This window comes from Dama dama, chromosome 11, assembly GCF_033118175.1.
Source record: "Dama dama isolate Ldn47 chromosome 11, ASM3311817v1, whole genome shotgun sequence".
NCBI lineage: Eukaryota > Metazoa > Chordata > Mammalia > Artiodactyla > Cervidae > Dama > Dama dama.
Window position 1 is genome coordinate 188,145 of NC_083691.1, and position 16,534 is coordinate 204,678.

At 53.1% G+C, this 16,534-nt stretch overlaps 1 protein-coding gene across 2 annotated transcripts in view; it reads right to left on the reverse strand.

Annotated features, from left to right (window-relative positions):
- CACNA1B (calcium voltage-gated channel subunit alpha1 B) overlaps positions 1–16,534 on the reverse strand; it is a 202,873-nt gene that overhangs the window by 110,382 nt on the left and 75,957 nt on the right. For both annotated transcript variants that reach the window (XM_061156143.1, XM_061156144.1), the window contains exons 11-12: positions 10,449–10,658; positions 6,355–6,467 (exon numbers count right to left, since the gene is read on the reverse strand). In XM_061156143.1, coding sequence (XP_061012126.1) covers positions 6,355–6,467; positions 10,449–10,658 — 323 coding nt within the window. The remainder of the gene's footprint in view (positions 1–6,354; positions 6,468–10,448; positions 10,659–16,534) is intronic.

Here is a 16,534-nt window from a genome sequence, read left to right on the forward strand (position 1 = left end):
TCACTCCAGCTTGTGATTCATCCAGCCCAGCATTTTGCAAAACATACTCTACATATATGGAGAAGGAAATGGCAACCCACTCCAGTATTCTTGCCTGGGAAATCCCATGGACAGAGGAGCCTGGTGGGCTACAGTCCATGGGGTTGCAAGAGTCGGACAAGACTTAGTGACTAAACCACCACCCACCACCCCTCTGCATATAAGTTAAATAAGCAGAGTAACAATATACAGCCTTGATGTATTCCTTTCCCAATTTTGAAACAGTCTATTTTTCCATGTCTGATTCTAACTGTTGCTTCTTGATCTGCATACAGATTTCTCAGGAGGCAGGTAAAGTGGTCTGATATTCACATCTCTTTAAGAATTTGCCACAGTTTGTTATGATCCACACAGTCAAAGGCTTTACCATAGTCAATGACCAACCTAGACAGAATATTATACGGCAGAACCATTACTTTGCCAACAAAGGTCTGTCTAGTCAAAGCTATGGTTTTTCCAGTAGTCATGTATGGATGTGAGAGTTGGACCATAAAGAAAGCTGAGCACCGAAGAATTGTGCTTTTGAACTGTGGTGTTGGAGAAGACTCTTGAGAGTCCCTTGGACTGCAAGGAGATCCAACCAGTCCATCCTAAAGGAAATCAGTCCTGAATATTCATTGGAAGGACTGATGCTGAAGCTGAAACTCCAATACTTTGGTCACCTGATGTGAAGAACGGACTCACTGGAAAAGACCCTGATGCTGGGAAAGACTGAAGGCAGGAAGAGAAGGGGATGACAGAGGATGAGATGGTTGGATGGCATCACCGACTCTATGGACCTGAGTTTGAGTAAGCGCCAGGAACTGGTGAAGGACAGGGAAGCCTGGTGTGCTACAGTTCATAGGTTGCAAAGAGCCGGACATGACTGAGCAACTGAACTGAACTGAACTGATAGTTAATGAAGCAGATATTTTTCTGATCCAGTGGATGTTGCCAATTTGGTCTCTGGTTTCTCTGCCTGTTCTAAATTCAGCTTGTACATTTAGAAGTTCTTGGTTCACATACTGTTGAAGCCTAGCTTGAAGGATTTTGAGCATTATCTTGCTAGCATATAAAATGAGCACAAAAGACAGAAAGTGAAGAGGAACTAAAGAGCCTCTTGATGAAAGTGAAAGAGGAGAGTGAAAAAAACTGGCTTAAAACTCAGCATTCAAAAAGCAAAGATCATGGCATCCAGTCCCATCACTTCATGGCAAATAGATGCGGAAAAAAACGCAAACAGTGACAGACTTTTTTTCTTGGGCTCCAAAATCACTGCAGATGGTGTAAGTCAAAGTCCCTCAGTCATGCCTGACTCTTTGCAACCTCACAGACTATACATTCAATGGAATTCTCCAGGCCAGAATATGGAGTGGGCAACCTTTCCCTTCTTCAGGGGATCTTCCAAACCCAGGGCTCAAACCCAGGTTTCCCACACTACAGGCAGATTCTTTACCACCTGAGTCACAAGGGAAGTCCAAGAAAGCTGGAGTGAGTAGCCTATCCCTTCTCCAGCAGATCTTCCCAACCCAGGAATTGAATCAGGGTCTCCTGAACTGCAGATGGATTCTTTACTAACTGAGCTATCAGGGAAGTCCTGCAGATGGTGCCATTAAATTAAAAGACGCTTGCTCCCTGGTAGAAAAGCTATGACAAACCTAGACAGCATATTAAAAAGCAGAGGCATCACTTGCCAACAAACCCAGAGCTATGGTTTTTCCAGTAGTCATGTATGGATGTGAGAGCTGAACCATAAAGAAGGATGAGCTCTGAATAATTGATGCTTTTCAACTGTGGTGCTGGAGAATACTCTTGAGAGCCCCTTGGACAGCAAGGAGATCAAACCAGTCAATCCTAAAGGAAATCAACCCTGAATATTCATTGGAAGGACTGATGCTGAAGCTAAAGCTTCAATACTTTGGCCACCTGATGTGAAGAGCTGAATCACTGGAAAAGATCCTGATTCTGGGGAAGATCAAGGGCAGAAGCAGGAAACAAGAGGATGAGATGGTTGGATGGTATCATCAACTCAATGGACATGAGTCTGAGGAAACTCTAGGAGATAGTGAAGGACAGGGAGGCCTGGCGTGCTGTAGTCCATGGGGTCAGAAAGAGCCGGACACGACTGAGTGACTGAACAACAACATGGACGTGGGGCAGGGTGGCGGGGAGGAGAGGGTGTCATGAGCAGAGAGAGCAGCATGGAAACACACACGCTACCGCATGTGAAATAGACAGCCAGTGGGGATTCGCCGTACGACTCAGCGGAGTCACGCTGGGGCTCTGTGACAGCCGGAGGGGCAGCACGGGGTGGGGGCAGGAGGGAGGCGCACAAGGAGGGGGCGTGAGTATATTACGGCTGACTCGTGTTGACGTGTGGGAGAAACAAGCACAATATTGTAAAGCAATTATCCTTCAATTAAAAATAAACAAACTTTTTAAAAAGAGAGGGATGACATGGTCTAAAAATGAAGCCAAGGGCACAACAGTGTCAGGTATGCAAGATCCCAAAAGATGAAAGGTGGGTCTCAGAGCACCACAGCTCTCTAGCCTTTCAAAGGGATGTAAGGTGAGCCTCCAAATGGGCCCCACAAAGTCCTTTCCTTTCCAGGACGTGAAAGGGTGTTGACCTTGGCCATCTCAGCAGCAGCTCAGGCCGAGGAGGCTGATCTCTGAGAGTGCTGTGGGCACGGCTTCCGTCCAACAGAGGGAAACACAGGAAGACACACCACATCACGCTCTAAAGGATTATACGTGCAAAGACATCACCAGCTTGGGTCAAAATGCAGAAAACAGAACGAGGCTTTTGGATTCCCCAAATTCCACTAAATATGAAGTAGGTCAAGAAAACCTCAGCTAGAATGTTTACCACTTTTAAGGAAAGAACATCAGGGGACTCCCAGATCTAGAACTAGGAAAGGGGACCAGGGGGCTCCCAGATCTAGAACTAGGAAAGGGGACCAGGGGGCTCCCAGATCTAGAACTGGAAAGGGGACTAGGGGGAGCCCAGATCTAGAACTGGAAAGGGGACCAAGGGGCACACAGATCTAGAACTAGGAAAGGGGACCAGGGGGAGCCCAGATCTAGAACTAGGAAAGGGGACCAGGGGGAGCCCAGATCTAGAACTAGGAAAGGGGACCAGGGGGCTCCCAGATCTAGAACTGGAAAGGGGACCAGGGGGAGCCCAGATCTAGAACCAGGAAAGGGGACCAGGGGGAGCCCAGATCTAGAACTGGAAAGGGGACCAGGGGGAGCCCAGATCTAGAACTAGGAAAGGGGACCAAGGGGCACACAGATCTAGAACTAGGAAAGGGGACCAGGGGGAGCCCAGATCTAGAACCAGGAAAGGGGACCAGGGGGAGCCCAGATCTAGAACTGGAAAGGGGACCAAGGGGCACACAGATCTAGAACTAGGAAAGGGGACCAGGGGGATCCCAGTTACTGGGGATCCCAGTAACAGGAGGAAAAGGGGCAAGGCACAACTTCTGAAAGAATGACATAGCTCATAGACACAACATAAACCAATTAGAATCAAACGGGACCAAGAAGGCAGACAAGACTAAGCCTTGATCTTCAATCAGCAAGTGAAATGACACACCCAGAGGTGCCATGACAGTTCCAAGGCACTTGCAAAAGACCAAGGAGTGGGCAGTGGCCCAAATCCTGGAAATCTCCACCCCTTCCCAAAAATAGTTGGAATAATCCTCCCACCCATCAGCATATGAAATTACCCAGCCTATAAAAACTAACCACACCACATTTCGTGGGCACACTCACACTCTGCGATGGCCCACAGTGTCTGCAGAGGGTGCTTCTCTCTGAATCTGAACAAATCCACTTCTTACCTATCACTTTGTCTCTCAATGAATTCTTTTTGTGATGATACATCAAAAATGTGATGATACTGAGCTTCATTAGGTCCTGAAACCAGATACCATGGATTTTGGTTGGGTTTGAGTCCCAGGTACTTGGGTTCAAGTCCCAATCTGAGGTAAATGGTTTCAATCCCAGACCTAGAACTCAGAAAGGAGAGCAGGGGGATCTCAGACCTAGAACTAGAAAAGGGGACCAGAGGAATCCAAGACCTAGAACTAAGAAAGCGGACCAGGGGATCCCAGACCTAGAACTAGAAAAGGGGACTGGAGGATCCCAGACCAAGAACTAGGAAAGGGGACTCAGGGGGTGCCCAGATCTAGAACTAAGAAAGGAGACTCAGAGGGCTCCCAGACCAGTAGGCAGGAAAGGGGCCCCAGGGGGCACCTGGACCTAGAACTAGGAAAGGGGACTCAGGAAGCTCCTAGGACTAGAACTAGGAAAGGGGACCCAGGGGGTTCCTAGACTTGAGAACTAATCAGGGATTTTCCCAGTGTTTGCTGGACTCCAATCAGCCCTTCCATATGTCTAGTGTCCCCATTTTGAACAGGAAGGTGTAGAACAGCTACCCCTGCCCACCCTCCACTGTAATGCTGCATGTGGGGCTGGATAGCTTGTCTCTCTCGTTTCATGGCTCTACGATCTAGAGAAACTGCGAAGCCTCAACCAGACCTGGGTCCAATTTGGATGATGAGATTCTGCCTTTGAGCGGATGCTGCAGTAGGGTGAGTTGGGGAGTGCAGGTGAGTGTATCTTACAGGGGAAGAAGCTGGATCAGCAGACCGTGGCAGGCAGCCCCGAGGACAGCCCCCACAGACCCCTGGATCCTGGTAACATTCTACCCCAGGAAAGGTGGGCTGGCCCATTGACTCCCTCCTGACAGATACAATAGCACAGCTGGTGGCTCTTTCCCCTGCGACTGCTGTCTGCAGCCTCTGTCTGGTACTCACGTTGTGAGTTCCGGCATGAGTGGTGAGGACACTCAAGCAGCCCACGGAGAAGCCGCAGCACTGGGGGGCACGGCCAGTCACCCACCACAAGCCGGTGTTTTCAACAGTCTCTAATGGGCCTGAACATAACCCTCCAGTCTTAGTCAAGCCTCAGGCTGGCTGCACCCCTGGCTTCAGCTGGACTGTGACCTCATGAGGGACCCCAGGCCACAGGTACCCTGTCAAGCCACACCTGGACACCTGACCCTTAGGAACTGTGAGATAATAGATACTTGTTTTAAGCTGATAAGTTCTGGAGTAATTGTTAGCTTATATGCAAATTACTCCCTGTCCTGGGACCTAGCTGGTTCCCAGACGACCATCTCTGAAGGCTCCTCCCCGACTGGGTCCCCTCTGCCTACACACGCCAAGCTTTCTCTTTTCCTTTGTAACCAAGAAGGCAAAGGAGCAGAAGCGTTGGCTTGCTCCCAACCGCCCGCCAAAGTCACAGGGGCCGCGTGTCCCAGAGAGCACTGAGGCAGGCACTGCCTGCCCCGCCGAAGCACAGGCAGCGTGGCAGTGTATGACCCCCTCCCTGGGCTCCAGTGTGGACCGTCCTGCATACGAGCTGGGCAGCCCTGGGCCCATCACACAATGTCCCCAGTCATTCACATGTGAAGTGAGTCGTCATGAGGCCCTGACAAAGTCACAGACCACGTCTGTCGGCTGCACTGCATCGCGGAGAGGAAATGGTAAACTCCATTTCAGATTGAAGCTTCCCTTTGACCAAGGTCCAGCCTCCCTGCCTGGCTACTGAGAAGCCTGCAGACGTGCGAGGCCTCCTTGGGCTGAAGCACGGCTGCTTCCCACTCGGGCCCGCCACCAGGTCAGAACTCGGCTGCGTGCAGGCGTCAACAGCGCCCATCCTCGGGCTCTGGGATCAGCACAGGGCAGCACCCTGCACAGCCACAGGGCCTGGGGAAGGGGCTTCCGCACCGCCCAGGGCCTGTGCTCATCCACGGCGAGCCTCGGAAGCACCTGCCTTCCAGGCCTCCCTCACTGCAGAGGCTGCTGAAGGGACCTGGGCCCACTGCTCCCCTCCGGCCTCCCAGGAAAATCTGGTACATGTGTCCAGGCCTGCCCAGGCCAGACCTACAGGATGGGGTCAGGAACATAGCCTCCTTGAGCCTCCATGGGATAGCAGCAGCACATTTAAAAGATCATCTACCAAGCGCGGAGGAGGCCACAGAGGCTTGAGCTGATCTTGAGACTACAGACAGGTCAGGAGGGAAACGAGGCTGCCCCGTGGCCAACACCCGCACCGGTAAGAACCTGACCAGGATGGGCCTCCCCTGTCTGCAGGCTGCCTTTCCGACCCAGGGGGATCAGTCCCCCAACCCATGGATTCTGCTCCAGACCCCAGCTCACACTGGACATGGCATCGTGGGAGCGGGCTGCGTGTGCTCTCAGGCCAGGACACGGTGGGCCCACCTGGACCCACAGTAGGCATTCCCTGATGAGGCGGCTTACTCACCCCAAAATCGAAGCAGTTGAAGGAGGACCGGAAGTAGCTCCTGGGCCCCAGGCCATACATCTTCAGGGACATCTCTGTGAGGAAGAGACCCAGGAAAACAAACTCTGCAAAGTCTAGGAGAAGCCGGAGAAGAGGGGGATTAGCTCGCGGCCTCCTCCCGCCTGGCTCAGTCCAGACCGGAGGACACCAGACCTCTGGGCCGATCCAGGGGGCAGCTTCCAGGCCTGCTCTGCGGCTCTGCGGCTCTGAGCTCCAGCCTCAGCCCAGGACAAAGCAGCGAGCAGAGAGGACGTGATGCAGAAAGGTGCTCCTTCCAGCTTGCAAGGCGAGTGCCCAGTGCCCTGGGACACGGAGGCAGGCTCCCAGGACCAGGTTCGGGAGTGAGTTCTGGGTCAAGGGCCCAAGTCTCCCAGAGGGCTTAGGTGGTCAGGCAGGAGGCAACCAACCCTCCAGAGATGCTGGACGGCCTTGAACCCTTCCTGCTCCCTTCAGTCTCATTCCCTGATCCACACACTGACTGCAACTGGAGTCCCTCTTCGAGGACCCTGGGACAGAACGCCAGTTTCCCTGCAAGGACCTCCCTGACCCTCTTGGACTCACAGCACCGTGTTTGGTTTTAACTCTGTTCACAGGCTCACCCCACTAAAGGCAAGCATCCTTACCACCTAACACCCCCAGACTCCCACAGTACAAGTCTCCCAGGAGGCACCCACACTTGCTAGGGGCCCTGGGGAGTCACACAGAGACCCCTGTGAGTGTGGGGCCTTCAGCTTCCTGCAGGCTGGGCCCGGCAGGTGGCGGTGGTGAGCAGGGCCTGCTTCAGCCCAGGGATCATGTCACTGGCAGTGCTGACCCTGCTGCAGGACTGGAGGGAGGCCACACTGGACCTGAGGGTCTTCCTGGGAATTCAAGGCACAGAGACACTACCCCAACCCAGCCTGAGCAGAAGGCAGGGTCAGAACAAGAAGAACAGTCCAGAAGGTGTACGAGACCGCAGACTGCAGGAGACACAGCCAAGCTTAGCCCCTGACTGGCTGGCCAAACCAGGAATTCCAGGCATCAGAATAAGGTCGCTGCTTTTGATCCTCCACCCAAAGCTGGAATCCATGCATCATTTCAGATAGTGAGCCAAAGGCACTGTGGCCTCTGACCCCAGAGCATGGGGCCAGGGAAGTAGTGGAGCATGAAGGGCAGAGCCCCCACAGAGGGCCAGGGACACAGGGGTCCAGTCACCAGGCAGTCACTCACTCGGTGGCCCCAGGGCCTCTGGCATCCAGACTGGTTGGGAGACTGGCCCTCAAGCAGCTTCTGCTCAAACAGATGGTGGAAGAGAGGGTCATACACTTCCTGCCCTCCGTGTGCACCCTGAAACTGTTCTCCTCCATGTGCCGCACAGGCACACAGGCCTCCCCAGGCAGCTCTGCAGCAGCTGAGACACCAGTCCCACTGCCCACTGGGCAGCGTGCCGCACAGACGTGTGATGGTTCACACAGCTCGAGAAGGTCTTGGGTAGGCAACCCAGTACAATCAGCACATTCCTGGCCCCTGAAGCCAGTCCAGACGCCAGCCGGGTGCCCGAGCCGCGCCCAGGCGAGTAAGGCGATGGCACGGCAGCCCTCCTGGAGAAGCCACGTGAAGGCTGTGCCCTGAGTCCAACTTGGAACATGAGCCCCTCGGCCCCTGCACTCCAGGGACCCACGAAGGGGGCTCAGGTCTTGGGAGGAGAGACCACAGAGATGGGGCCCCCAGCCGCCCCACCCAGACCTTGGAGCTGAAGCTACCCAGTGGCCCGTCTTGCTCCCAGGAGATCAAAGTGGGAGCCCTTTATTAGAACCAGCCCAGGAAGTGCTGAAAGGGAAGCTTTCCAAGAAAGGGGACACCTGGAACACAGCCTCCACAACATACCCACTCCTTCCCTCTCCCAAGGAAGAGACCCTCAACTTCATATGCTCAGCCTTCCCTCAGAGGCCAAGAAAGGGCATCCACATGTTCCTTCCTAAAGTATTCATTCAGCTTGCAGGCCCTTGTGCTGCCCTGAGCTGGCCCCAGAGACAGCTGACCCCTCCCTCCAGGAGATCACGGGCTAGGGGAGCAGAGCAACTACATTACACAGTGTCTGCGTCATAACAGGAAGACAGCAACTGTGGGAACAAAGGGACAGAGGAGAGGGTGGTCAGGTCCATCCTGCCAGACCCAGGGGTTCACGGCATGGCAACATCCACTCCCAGGCCCCCTTCACCATCTGAGCATCAGTCTCAGGGTCCTTAGTGCCTTGGGGGTGGTGCATTTGACGGGCAGACAGCGAGTTGCATGGCCAGCCTCAGGCTAGGGCCCCATGGTGAGCTCTGATGAGGTTGGTCCTGAAGCGAGCCCCCACTTCTGCCTCTGCCTCCTGCAAGGCCTGCCCTCCCGAGCTGGGTCAGCCCGCCTCAGCTCCAGCCCAGCTGTCAAGGGCAGAGCCCTGGGCACTGAGCAGATGCCTCCAGACCCAGCAGAGGCCGACCCTCCCTCCGGCCATTTTCCCTGGGGGATGCTGAGGCACGCAGGAGTTTCCAGGAAACCACAGAGAAGGTAAGGCAGTGAGGGGGCAGCTTCGCAGCCGGGGACGCCTGTGGCCTGGCCAGCACCTAGGCACTTCCAGCCTCGTGCTCCTGACATCAGACACACGACCAGGCTGTGCAGGCCCCCTCCAGCCCACTCATAGGGCAAATCTCCAGGAAAAAGGAGCAACCACAAGACAGAATGGGTACCATCGGCTTCTAGTAGGAAGAAAAGGCCTAGCTGGGAAGCCCCAGGGAGCAGCCACACCACTGGCCAAGCGAGGAGGAAGCCCTGTCTCCCCAGCCCCTGCCCAGCCCCCAGGGGTGGGAACCGCAGCCTGAGGACTCAAGGAGACACTGAATTCAGTCCCTAGCCAGGCCCCACACCAAACCACGGGCCCAGGACACATGAGTCAGGGGCAGGGCGCCCGGCTCAGTGCACACACTTTGGTTCCTTAGCCCGCCCTCCCCTCCCGGGAGCCAGCTGGGGCCCCTCCTGCTTCTCCTCTCTCTGCCCTTTCCCATCATGCCAACAATGGATTGCAACTGAAGTCTGGGAAACAGCCTGGAGCCAGCCCCCAACACAGCCCTCCCCACCCACATTTTCAAGTGACCCAGGGAGCCGTCCATCCAGAGCCCAAAAGAACCCAGCAGCAGCAGCCCAGGCTCCTGGTCAGAGCTGCCTAGGCTCTGTGTGGCTGGCTCGTTGGGGGCCAGAACTGGGAGCCAGGAAGCTTCTCTGGGAGAAAGGCTTTCTTGGGCATCTAGGTGGCTGCACGCACGCAGGGAAAGGGAGACGGAAAGGAAGAGAGGGAGGCACGTGTAGAAGCCCAGAGCAGGCTCTTTCCAGATCAGCCACTAACACGAGCAGGCTGAAGGCAGCTGACCCCAGGGAAGAGGCGGAGGGGCCCCTGACCGCAGGACAGAAATCATTCATGCAGCGTCTCTGGAGCTCTCTTGAGGCAAAACAAACAAGCAAGACCTTTTGTTGCATATGCCCTGCAGGGCCCTTGGGTGTGAAGGAACCTGGTCCCTGGGAAGGGGCCTCAGCTCTTCACCTCCTTGGAACTGTAACCAGGGCCAGACAGGTCACGACCCAGAGCCCCTGCCGTGTCCTGAGGCTCATGGACATATTTGCAAGTAATCCCTGGTCATAGACACATCCAGATTCAACCAACCAAGAAGAAAAACAGAAACAACTAGAACAGCCCTGGGAGACCCCTGGGAGCCAAGACTCTTTCTCCTCAGGAATCCAGGGCAGACGGATCCCTCAGTCCCTGGGCCTAAAGCCCTTAGGGCAGGAGACATCATCCCGGTTCCCCAGACCCCTCACTCGTTTCCCACTACACTGACAGACGGGGTCTAGGCAGACCAGCCCGGCCTCCTGGAACCTGGGCCCGGGCCTGGGCACAGTCAGGCCTCTAGCAGAGACCCCCCGGGGCACTTTGGTCTGCACAGGGGTCCTACGCAGGGCACCCCAACGCCACAGGCCGCGGACTGGCAGCGGTTCACAAGAGGCGGGGCCCGGGAGGGCGGGGCCGGCTACCTACGTACACAGCGCCGTGGTGAGCCGCTGCGGCTGGTGGTAGTGCACCATGGCCACGCACAGTGTGTTCAGGGCCACCACGCACAGCACCACCCAGTAGAAGCTCTGGGCCTTCACCAGGCGCCGGATGAAGAACCGGAACATCTTCTCCTTCCTGCGGAAGTATGACGAGCTCTCCGTCTTCCCACTCTTGAGGCTGGCTCGGGCGAAGGGGGACCCTGCAGGAACAGGGGGCTCGCTGAGGGTGTGGGGGACCAGTGGGCCCCAGGACACACTCTCCCTCCGCCAGTGTGAGGCCTGCAGACGCGCCCTCCAGGATATGTGTCCCCCACCCCACAAGGACACTTGCCCTGGCCTGGCTCAAGGCACCAGTTTCCATCACAGGCGCCATGTGCGTCAGATCCACCACCAACATTGTGCTAAAGGCCCCTGCGCCCCCTGGAGTGGGTCCTGGCCACACCCCTGCTTCACAAATGAGGGAACCAAGAGCCTGGGTGGTCTCCATAGCTGCTGGGCTCTGGCTGGGAGGCCTGCACTGAAACAGGCCTCTGGTCCCCAGCGCCCCAGCCACCTTACAGGAGGGTAGTCCCCATGCTCCCAGGCCACTCTGATTCCTGGGAGGGAGTCCTGCTACTTCTGGCCCTTCCTCCCTCCGTAGCTCTGGGGCCAAGAGCCACTGATCACCTGATTTTCTAGGAGTTGTTCTGGAACACAGCCAAGCTCCTTCATTTGTGTCTGGCCTGGCTGCAGACTGTGGCCCACAAAGCTCAGAAAGTCTGCCCAGGAAGCTGCTCCTCTGCCCCGACTCACCCGCCAGACCCAACTGCCCTTTCCCACTCCCATGCCCACGGCCCCTGCACTGCCCGCCTAGGGGAGTGCCTTCCCCCCGGCTCCTTCTCAGCTCCAAGGTCACCCTTCTCTAGGCTCCAGTAACAGGCTTCAGTGCCCCAACAATCACACCCTTGTACCAACTGCACTGCGTGGGCTTATCAGTCTGTTCTGTGCCCGAGCCCCAGATCAGACTGAACTCTGGGGGGCAGGGCTTCCCTCTGTACCCCCAACCCCTTGTGCCATGTGACAATTGCACAAGCAGACTTCATGGGTGCCTGGAGGCTCTGAGTGCCTCGGACTGCTCAAATGCAGACGGCTCTGAACATCTGGGCTGGCTGCAGTCCCTGGGGAAGAAGCATGTGAGCGTGTTACACGATGGCGGGCGTATTTGCACAGGGGTGTGTGCGTGTGCAGACTCAAGAGCATTTTCAGGCTGGTTTCTTCTTGAATTCACTAAATGAAGATGGGCCGAGGCCTCTGGAGCAGCTATATCACACAGAGAGACTCTGCACCAGACACAAGATGGGTCCTAAGGAGTACCTGTCAGTCAGCCCTTGGGGGCAGGGCAGGGCCCTAATGGGGAATTCCCAGCACTCTAGATGCCACACCCACACCCCATCCACACCTGTGGAAGACACTCTTCCATCACAACCTCTGGCTGAGCCAGGACACAGCTCCCAGTCCGTGACCTGACACCAACCAATGCCGATCCTCATGACTGGCTCATTCAACAAAACCTCTTGGCCAGCCTTGCCAAGGGCTGCAAAATGCCAAGGCCACAGCCAGACACACCCACTCCCTCCTCCAAGACAACCACGGGGCAAAGAGGGAAGACAGGGACCCAATACAGACAAGGAGAGGCCTGCACACAGGCAGAGCCCACACAGACCCACTGGGGAACCCACACACTCAGAACCCCCAGACACTGCCATTTAGAAACAGGGTCACACACACACACACACAGCACACCCCAACGCTGACCACACCCCCAAAGACACACTCAGACTCACACGGGCGCACACCTGCGATCACACACAGGCCCACTCTGGGAAGGCAGGTCAAGAGAACATGTGACTCAAGAAAGGCACTTTGTGCACACACGTGGCCAGTGAGACAAGCAACACATTCTCCGGGGAGACTCCCTGCTGGACACGCCCCGTGAGGCCAGCTGGCCCCGCCCAAGAAGGCCTCAGGCCTGCTATCCTCTCACACACCCGGGACCGTGCTGGATCCCTGAGGACAGGCGGCATTTCCCACGAGCAGCGCCTGTGTGCTGAAAGGAAGGGTTTGCAGAAGTGAAAATGTGTCACAGTCAGAATCCCTGCTTTGGGTGGAAACGTGCGACGTCAGGACTTCTAGGCTTTGTACGTTTTCTAGGTTCCACTTAATCAGCACATATTCTTCATGATAAAAAGGCTTATTTCACAAAAAATACACATCTTCAAGCTAGGGGGCAGTCGAGAATGAATGAACTATGAGTGACAACAGAATCAAGCCCCAGTTAGAATGACATGGGTGCCTGTGCACACGTGGGGGGTTCTGAGTGTGTGGGTTCCCCAGTGGGTCTCATTAGTCAACATAATGTCTACATCAGCCTCACTTAGCACCTCCCTTCGACGACTGCCCTGAGTGGGGCACAGAAACACAGGGTAACCATGACCTGCCTCTGCCCCCACCAGCCTACCAGGGCACAGGTCACAGATCACAGGTGACACACAGTAAGTGCAAGATCCCTTCCTGCTTAGCAGCTGCATTCCTTGGTATGGGAGGCAGAAGTGATGTGGACTGGACACCAGGCATGTGGACATGAACCCTGTCCACCCAATAGGCACATGACTGGTACATCCTCGCAGCTGAAGAGTCCTCACTGGAAACAGATATGGTGTCTCATGGGGTTCTGGGGGTTAAGGAAAATGATGCAGGCTGGCCCATCAAGCCTCAACCAGCAGCCAGCATGGAGCTGGGGGGACCCAGGAGGTGCCAGGCCCTATATCCAGACCCAAGGGAAGCAGACCACCTGCAGAGCCTGAGGCCCTGAGTGCAAGGAGACCCTTGGGCTCTGCTGGGGACTTGGAACAAAGTCTACAGGGTCCCAGATATGGCACAGAGCCAAAACAACCAAAATAAAACCAAGAGATAAAGTAAAACTCCTCCCAATCATTCAGCAGATGAAAAGAAAGAAGTTCACTCTTAAAAACCCAAACTAGGAGCCTGAAGATGCAGCAAAGCAACGTCTTAGATAAACATATACAGGAAATATAAGGAGGAAGAAATCAAAGGAAAAGGTTGAGAGACACAAAGGAGCAAAGGAAGGGGTAACACAAAGTAACAGGAATTCCAGGAGCAAAAAGAAAAAGGAAAGGAGGTTAAATAACTGAACAAATGGAACAAAACATTCCTCGAGTAGGAAGACCTGAGCTGCAGGCTGAGAGGCCCCCTGGGCTTCAGATCCCAGGAAGAGGGCATTCCAGGTGGGGCCGTATCTGCAACCAGGACGCTAGGAACAGGACAGTGACCCCCGCAGAGCAAGAGAGAACAACCACAGGAGCAAAAGCTCTCTTGTCATGAGAACAACAAAGGATGCCTGAGCACGTGCAAAAGCCAGTCACTCACCTACACGTCGTCCAAGCGGAAGACTAAGGACAGCAGAGCCCAGAGGGAGCAAACCCCTTGTGGGACACAGTGACTGCAGGGGAGAGAACACCCACGTGACCGCTCAGTGGAAAGGCCAAGGCAGGCCTATGCCTGCCCGGGGTGACCACACGGACTAATGACACGGAGAACTAAATCCCCAAGACATTCCCACCAGGAGTGGGGAACAAGGAGGGAAATACTGCAAATACTTACTGGGTTGAGGGTGGGGCAGAGAAATGGGAAATACAGCAATTCAGTTATGGAAATACTACATCTTGGTGATAAAGAGGGTAGAAAAACACGAAAATAGTAAAGAAGATGTTTCTAACTCTGAGAGCAGGGGTGGAAGGTCATCATTTGTGGAACAGAAGCAGGAAGAATCGGAAATTAGCAGAGGGGAGAGCATGATGAACAGCAACCTGGTCAAAGAACAAGGCAGGAAAGATAGAGACCACAGTATCAAACATCGACACCAAATATCAAAGGAGTAGGAGGAAGAAGTCACAGATGCCAACCCTCACACTAAGCAGAGACAGGGTGGACTCCCCCATTAGGAACAGAGACCATAAGACTGGGTTAAAAAAAAAAAAAAGCAAAACCCAGCTAAATGTTGTTTGTAAGAAGAACATTTAAAATACTTAACATGATAAAGAGTTGAAAATGAAAGGAAAAGCAAAACTACCAAGCAATGCGAACTAAAACCCAAAAATAATGGTAGTGATGAAAAGTAAGACATTTGCTGTCAGACAAGGAATTGTCCAGTGGAGGAAGTAAACGGATAAAGAAGTTATTGTGTGATGATGAAACACATGATTCACAAAGAAGATGTGAATATATCCAAATATATAAATATATAAACAAATATATAAACAAAAGCCATGAGAAATACACAAGGAAGCATCAAGACAATGCAAATCAAAACCACAAGATTTATCACCTCACACTTGTCAGGCTGACTACTTCCAAAAAGACAAAAGACAATGTTGGTGACAACATGGAAAAATTGGACCTTTGCGCTCTGTTGATGGGAACGTAAATGGAGAACAGTACTGTGGCTCCTCAAAAGTGAAAAATAAAACTACCTGATGATCCAGCAATCCGGCTGCTGGGGAGACTATATCTATCTCTCTATCTTGGGCTTCCCAGGTGGAAGTAGTGGTAAAGAATCCACCTGCCAACGCAGGGGACATACGAGACGCGGATTCAATCCCTAGGTCAGGAAGATCCCCTGGAGGAGGGGAGACAACCCACTCCAGTTCTCTTGCCTGGAAAACCCCATAGACAGAGGAGGCTTGCAGGCTATAGTCCACAGGGTCACAAAGAGTTGGACACGACTGAGTGGGCACAGCATGTATCTGTATCTGTATCTGCATCTATACAGAGAGAGGTCTCCAAAATAACTGAAATCAGAATCTTGAAGAGATCTGAGCTCTCCCATGTTAATGGCAGCACACTTCACAAAAGATAAGACCTAGAAACAACCCAACTATCCGCTGAGAGCTGATGGATGGAGAAAATGTGGTCTGTTCACAGCACAGAGTACTACTCAGCCTTAACAAAGATGGAAATGGATGGAGAGAATGCGGCCTGCACACAGCACAGAGTACTACTCAGCCTTAACAAAGAAGGAAGTTCGGCAATGTGTACCCACATGGATGGGCCTTGTGGATGTCTTGCCAAGTGAAATGAGCTACATTCAGAAAGACAAATACTTCATGAATGATTGCACACAGATGAGGGATCTAAAATAGTGAAATTCATTAAGCCAGAGACAGGACAGTGGAGACCAGGGGCTGCTGGGTGGGGCTGGAGAGCGGACGGGGACAGGCTCCGGTGAAGCAGGGTGGACACGCTCTGCAGGCCTGCTGCCCAGTGCAGCGCCTGCAGCCAACGGGAATGCAGCGCTCACTTTAAATGTACGAGGATGGATCTCGTGACGCATTCCGATCACACACACACAACTTTAAGGAAAAAATACAAAAGAAATGTATTATATAATAAATAATGAATAATAAAAATAATAAAAAATGAAGTGGAAATGTTCCAAACACCTCTTTCAGAACTGAACAGATTTAGTAGATAAAACACAAAGACCTAAAGAACTGGAAAACACAGTCAACAAACTTGACTTTGAGACACACATATAACCTGATAACTCTCAAAAGCAGAGCATACACAGAGCATGCTTCTGTCAATGAAGCTTTCTAAAGTCAATCATGAAGCTGGAATTTGAAAACTTCTAAATGTAGAGATTTACTGGCCACATTTCCCAATCATTATCTGATAAAATTAGACATAATAAGAAGATGGTCAAAATATTGCTGCTTATAACTCAAGCACATTCCCAGATAACCTTTGCCTCAAGAGGAAAGTAAAAAAAATTGTTATCTGGAAACCAGTACAGAGGGGACATCATAGCAAAGCTCTGTGCAGAGGAAAATATGCAGCCTTAACTGCTTTTGCTGTTGAAGAAGAAAGAAAAAAGAACAAGTTACACATTTTAAGAAATTAGAAAAATAATGATAAAATAAATCAAAATAAAGTAGAAAGATAAACCTAATAATGACTAAAAATAACAATAATAAAAATGAAAACAAAAAATATAAGGAAATCTACAATCTGTTTGTTT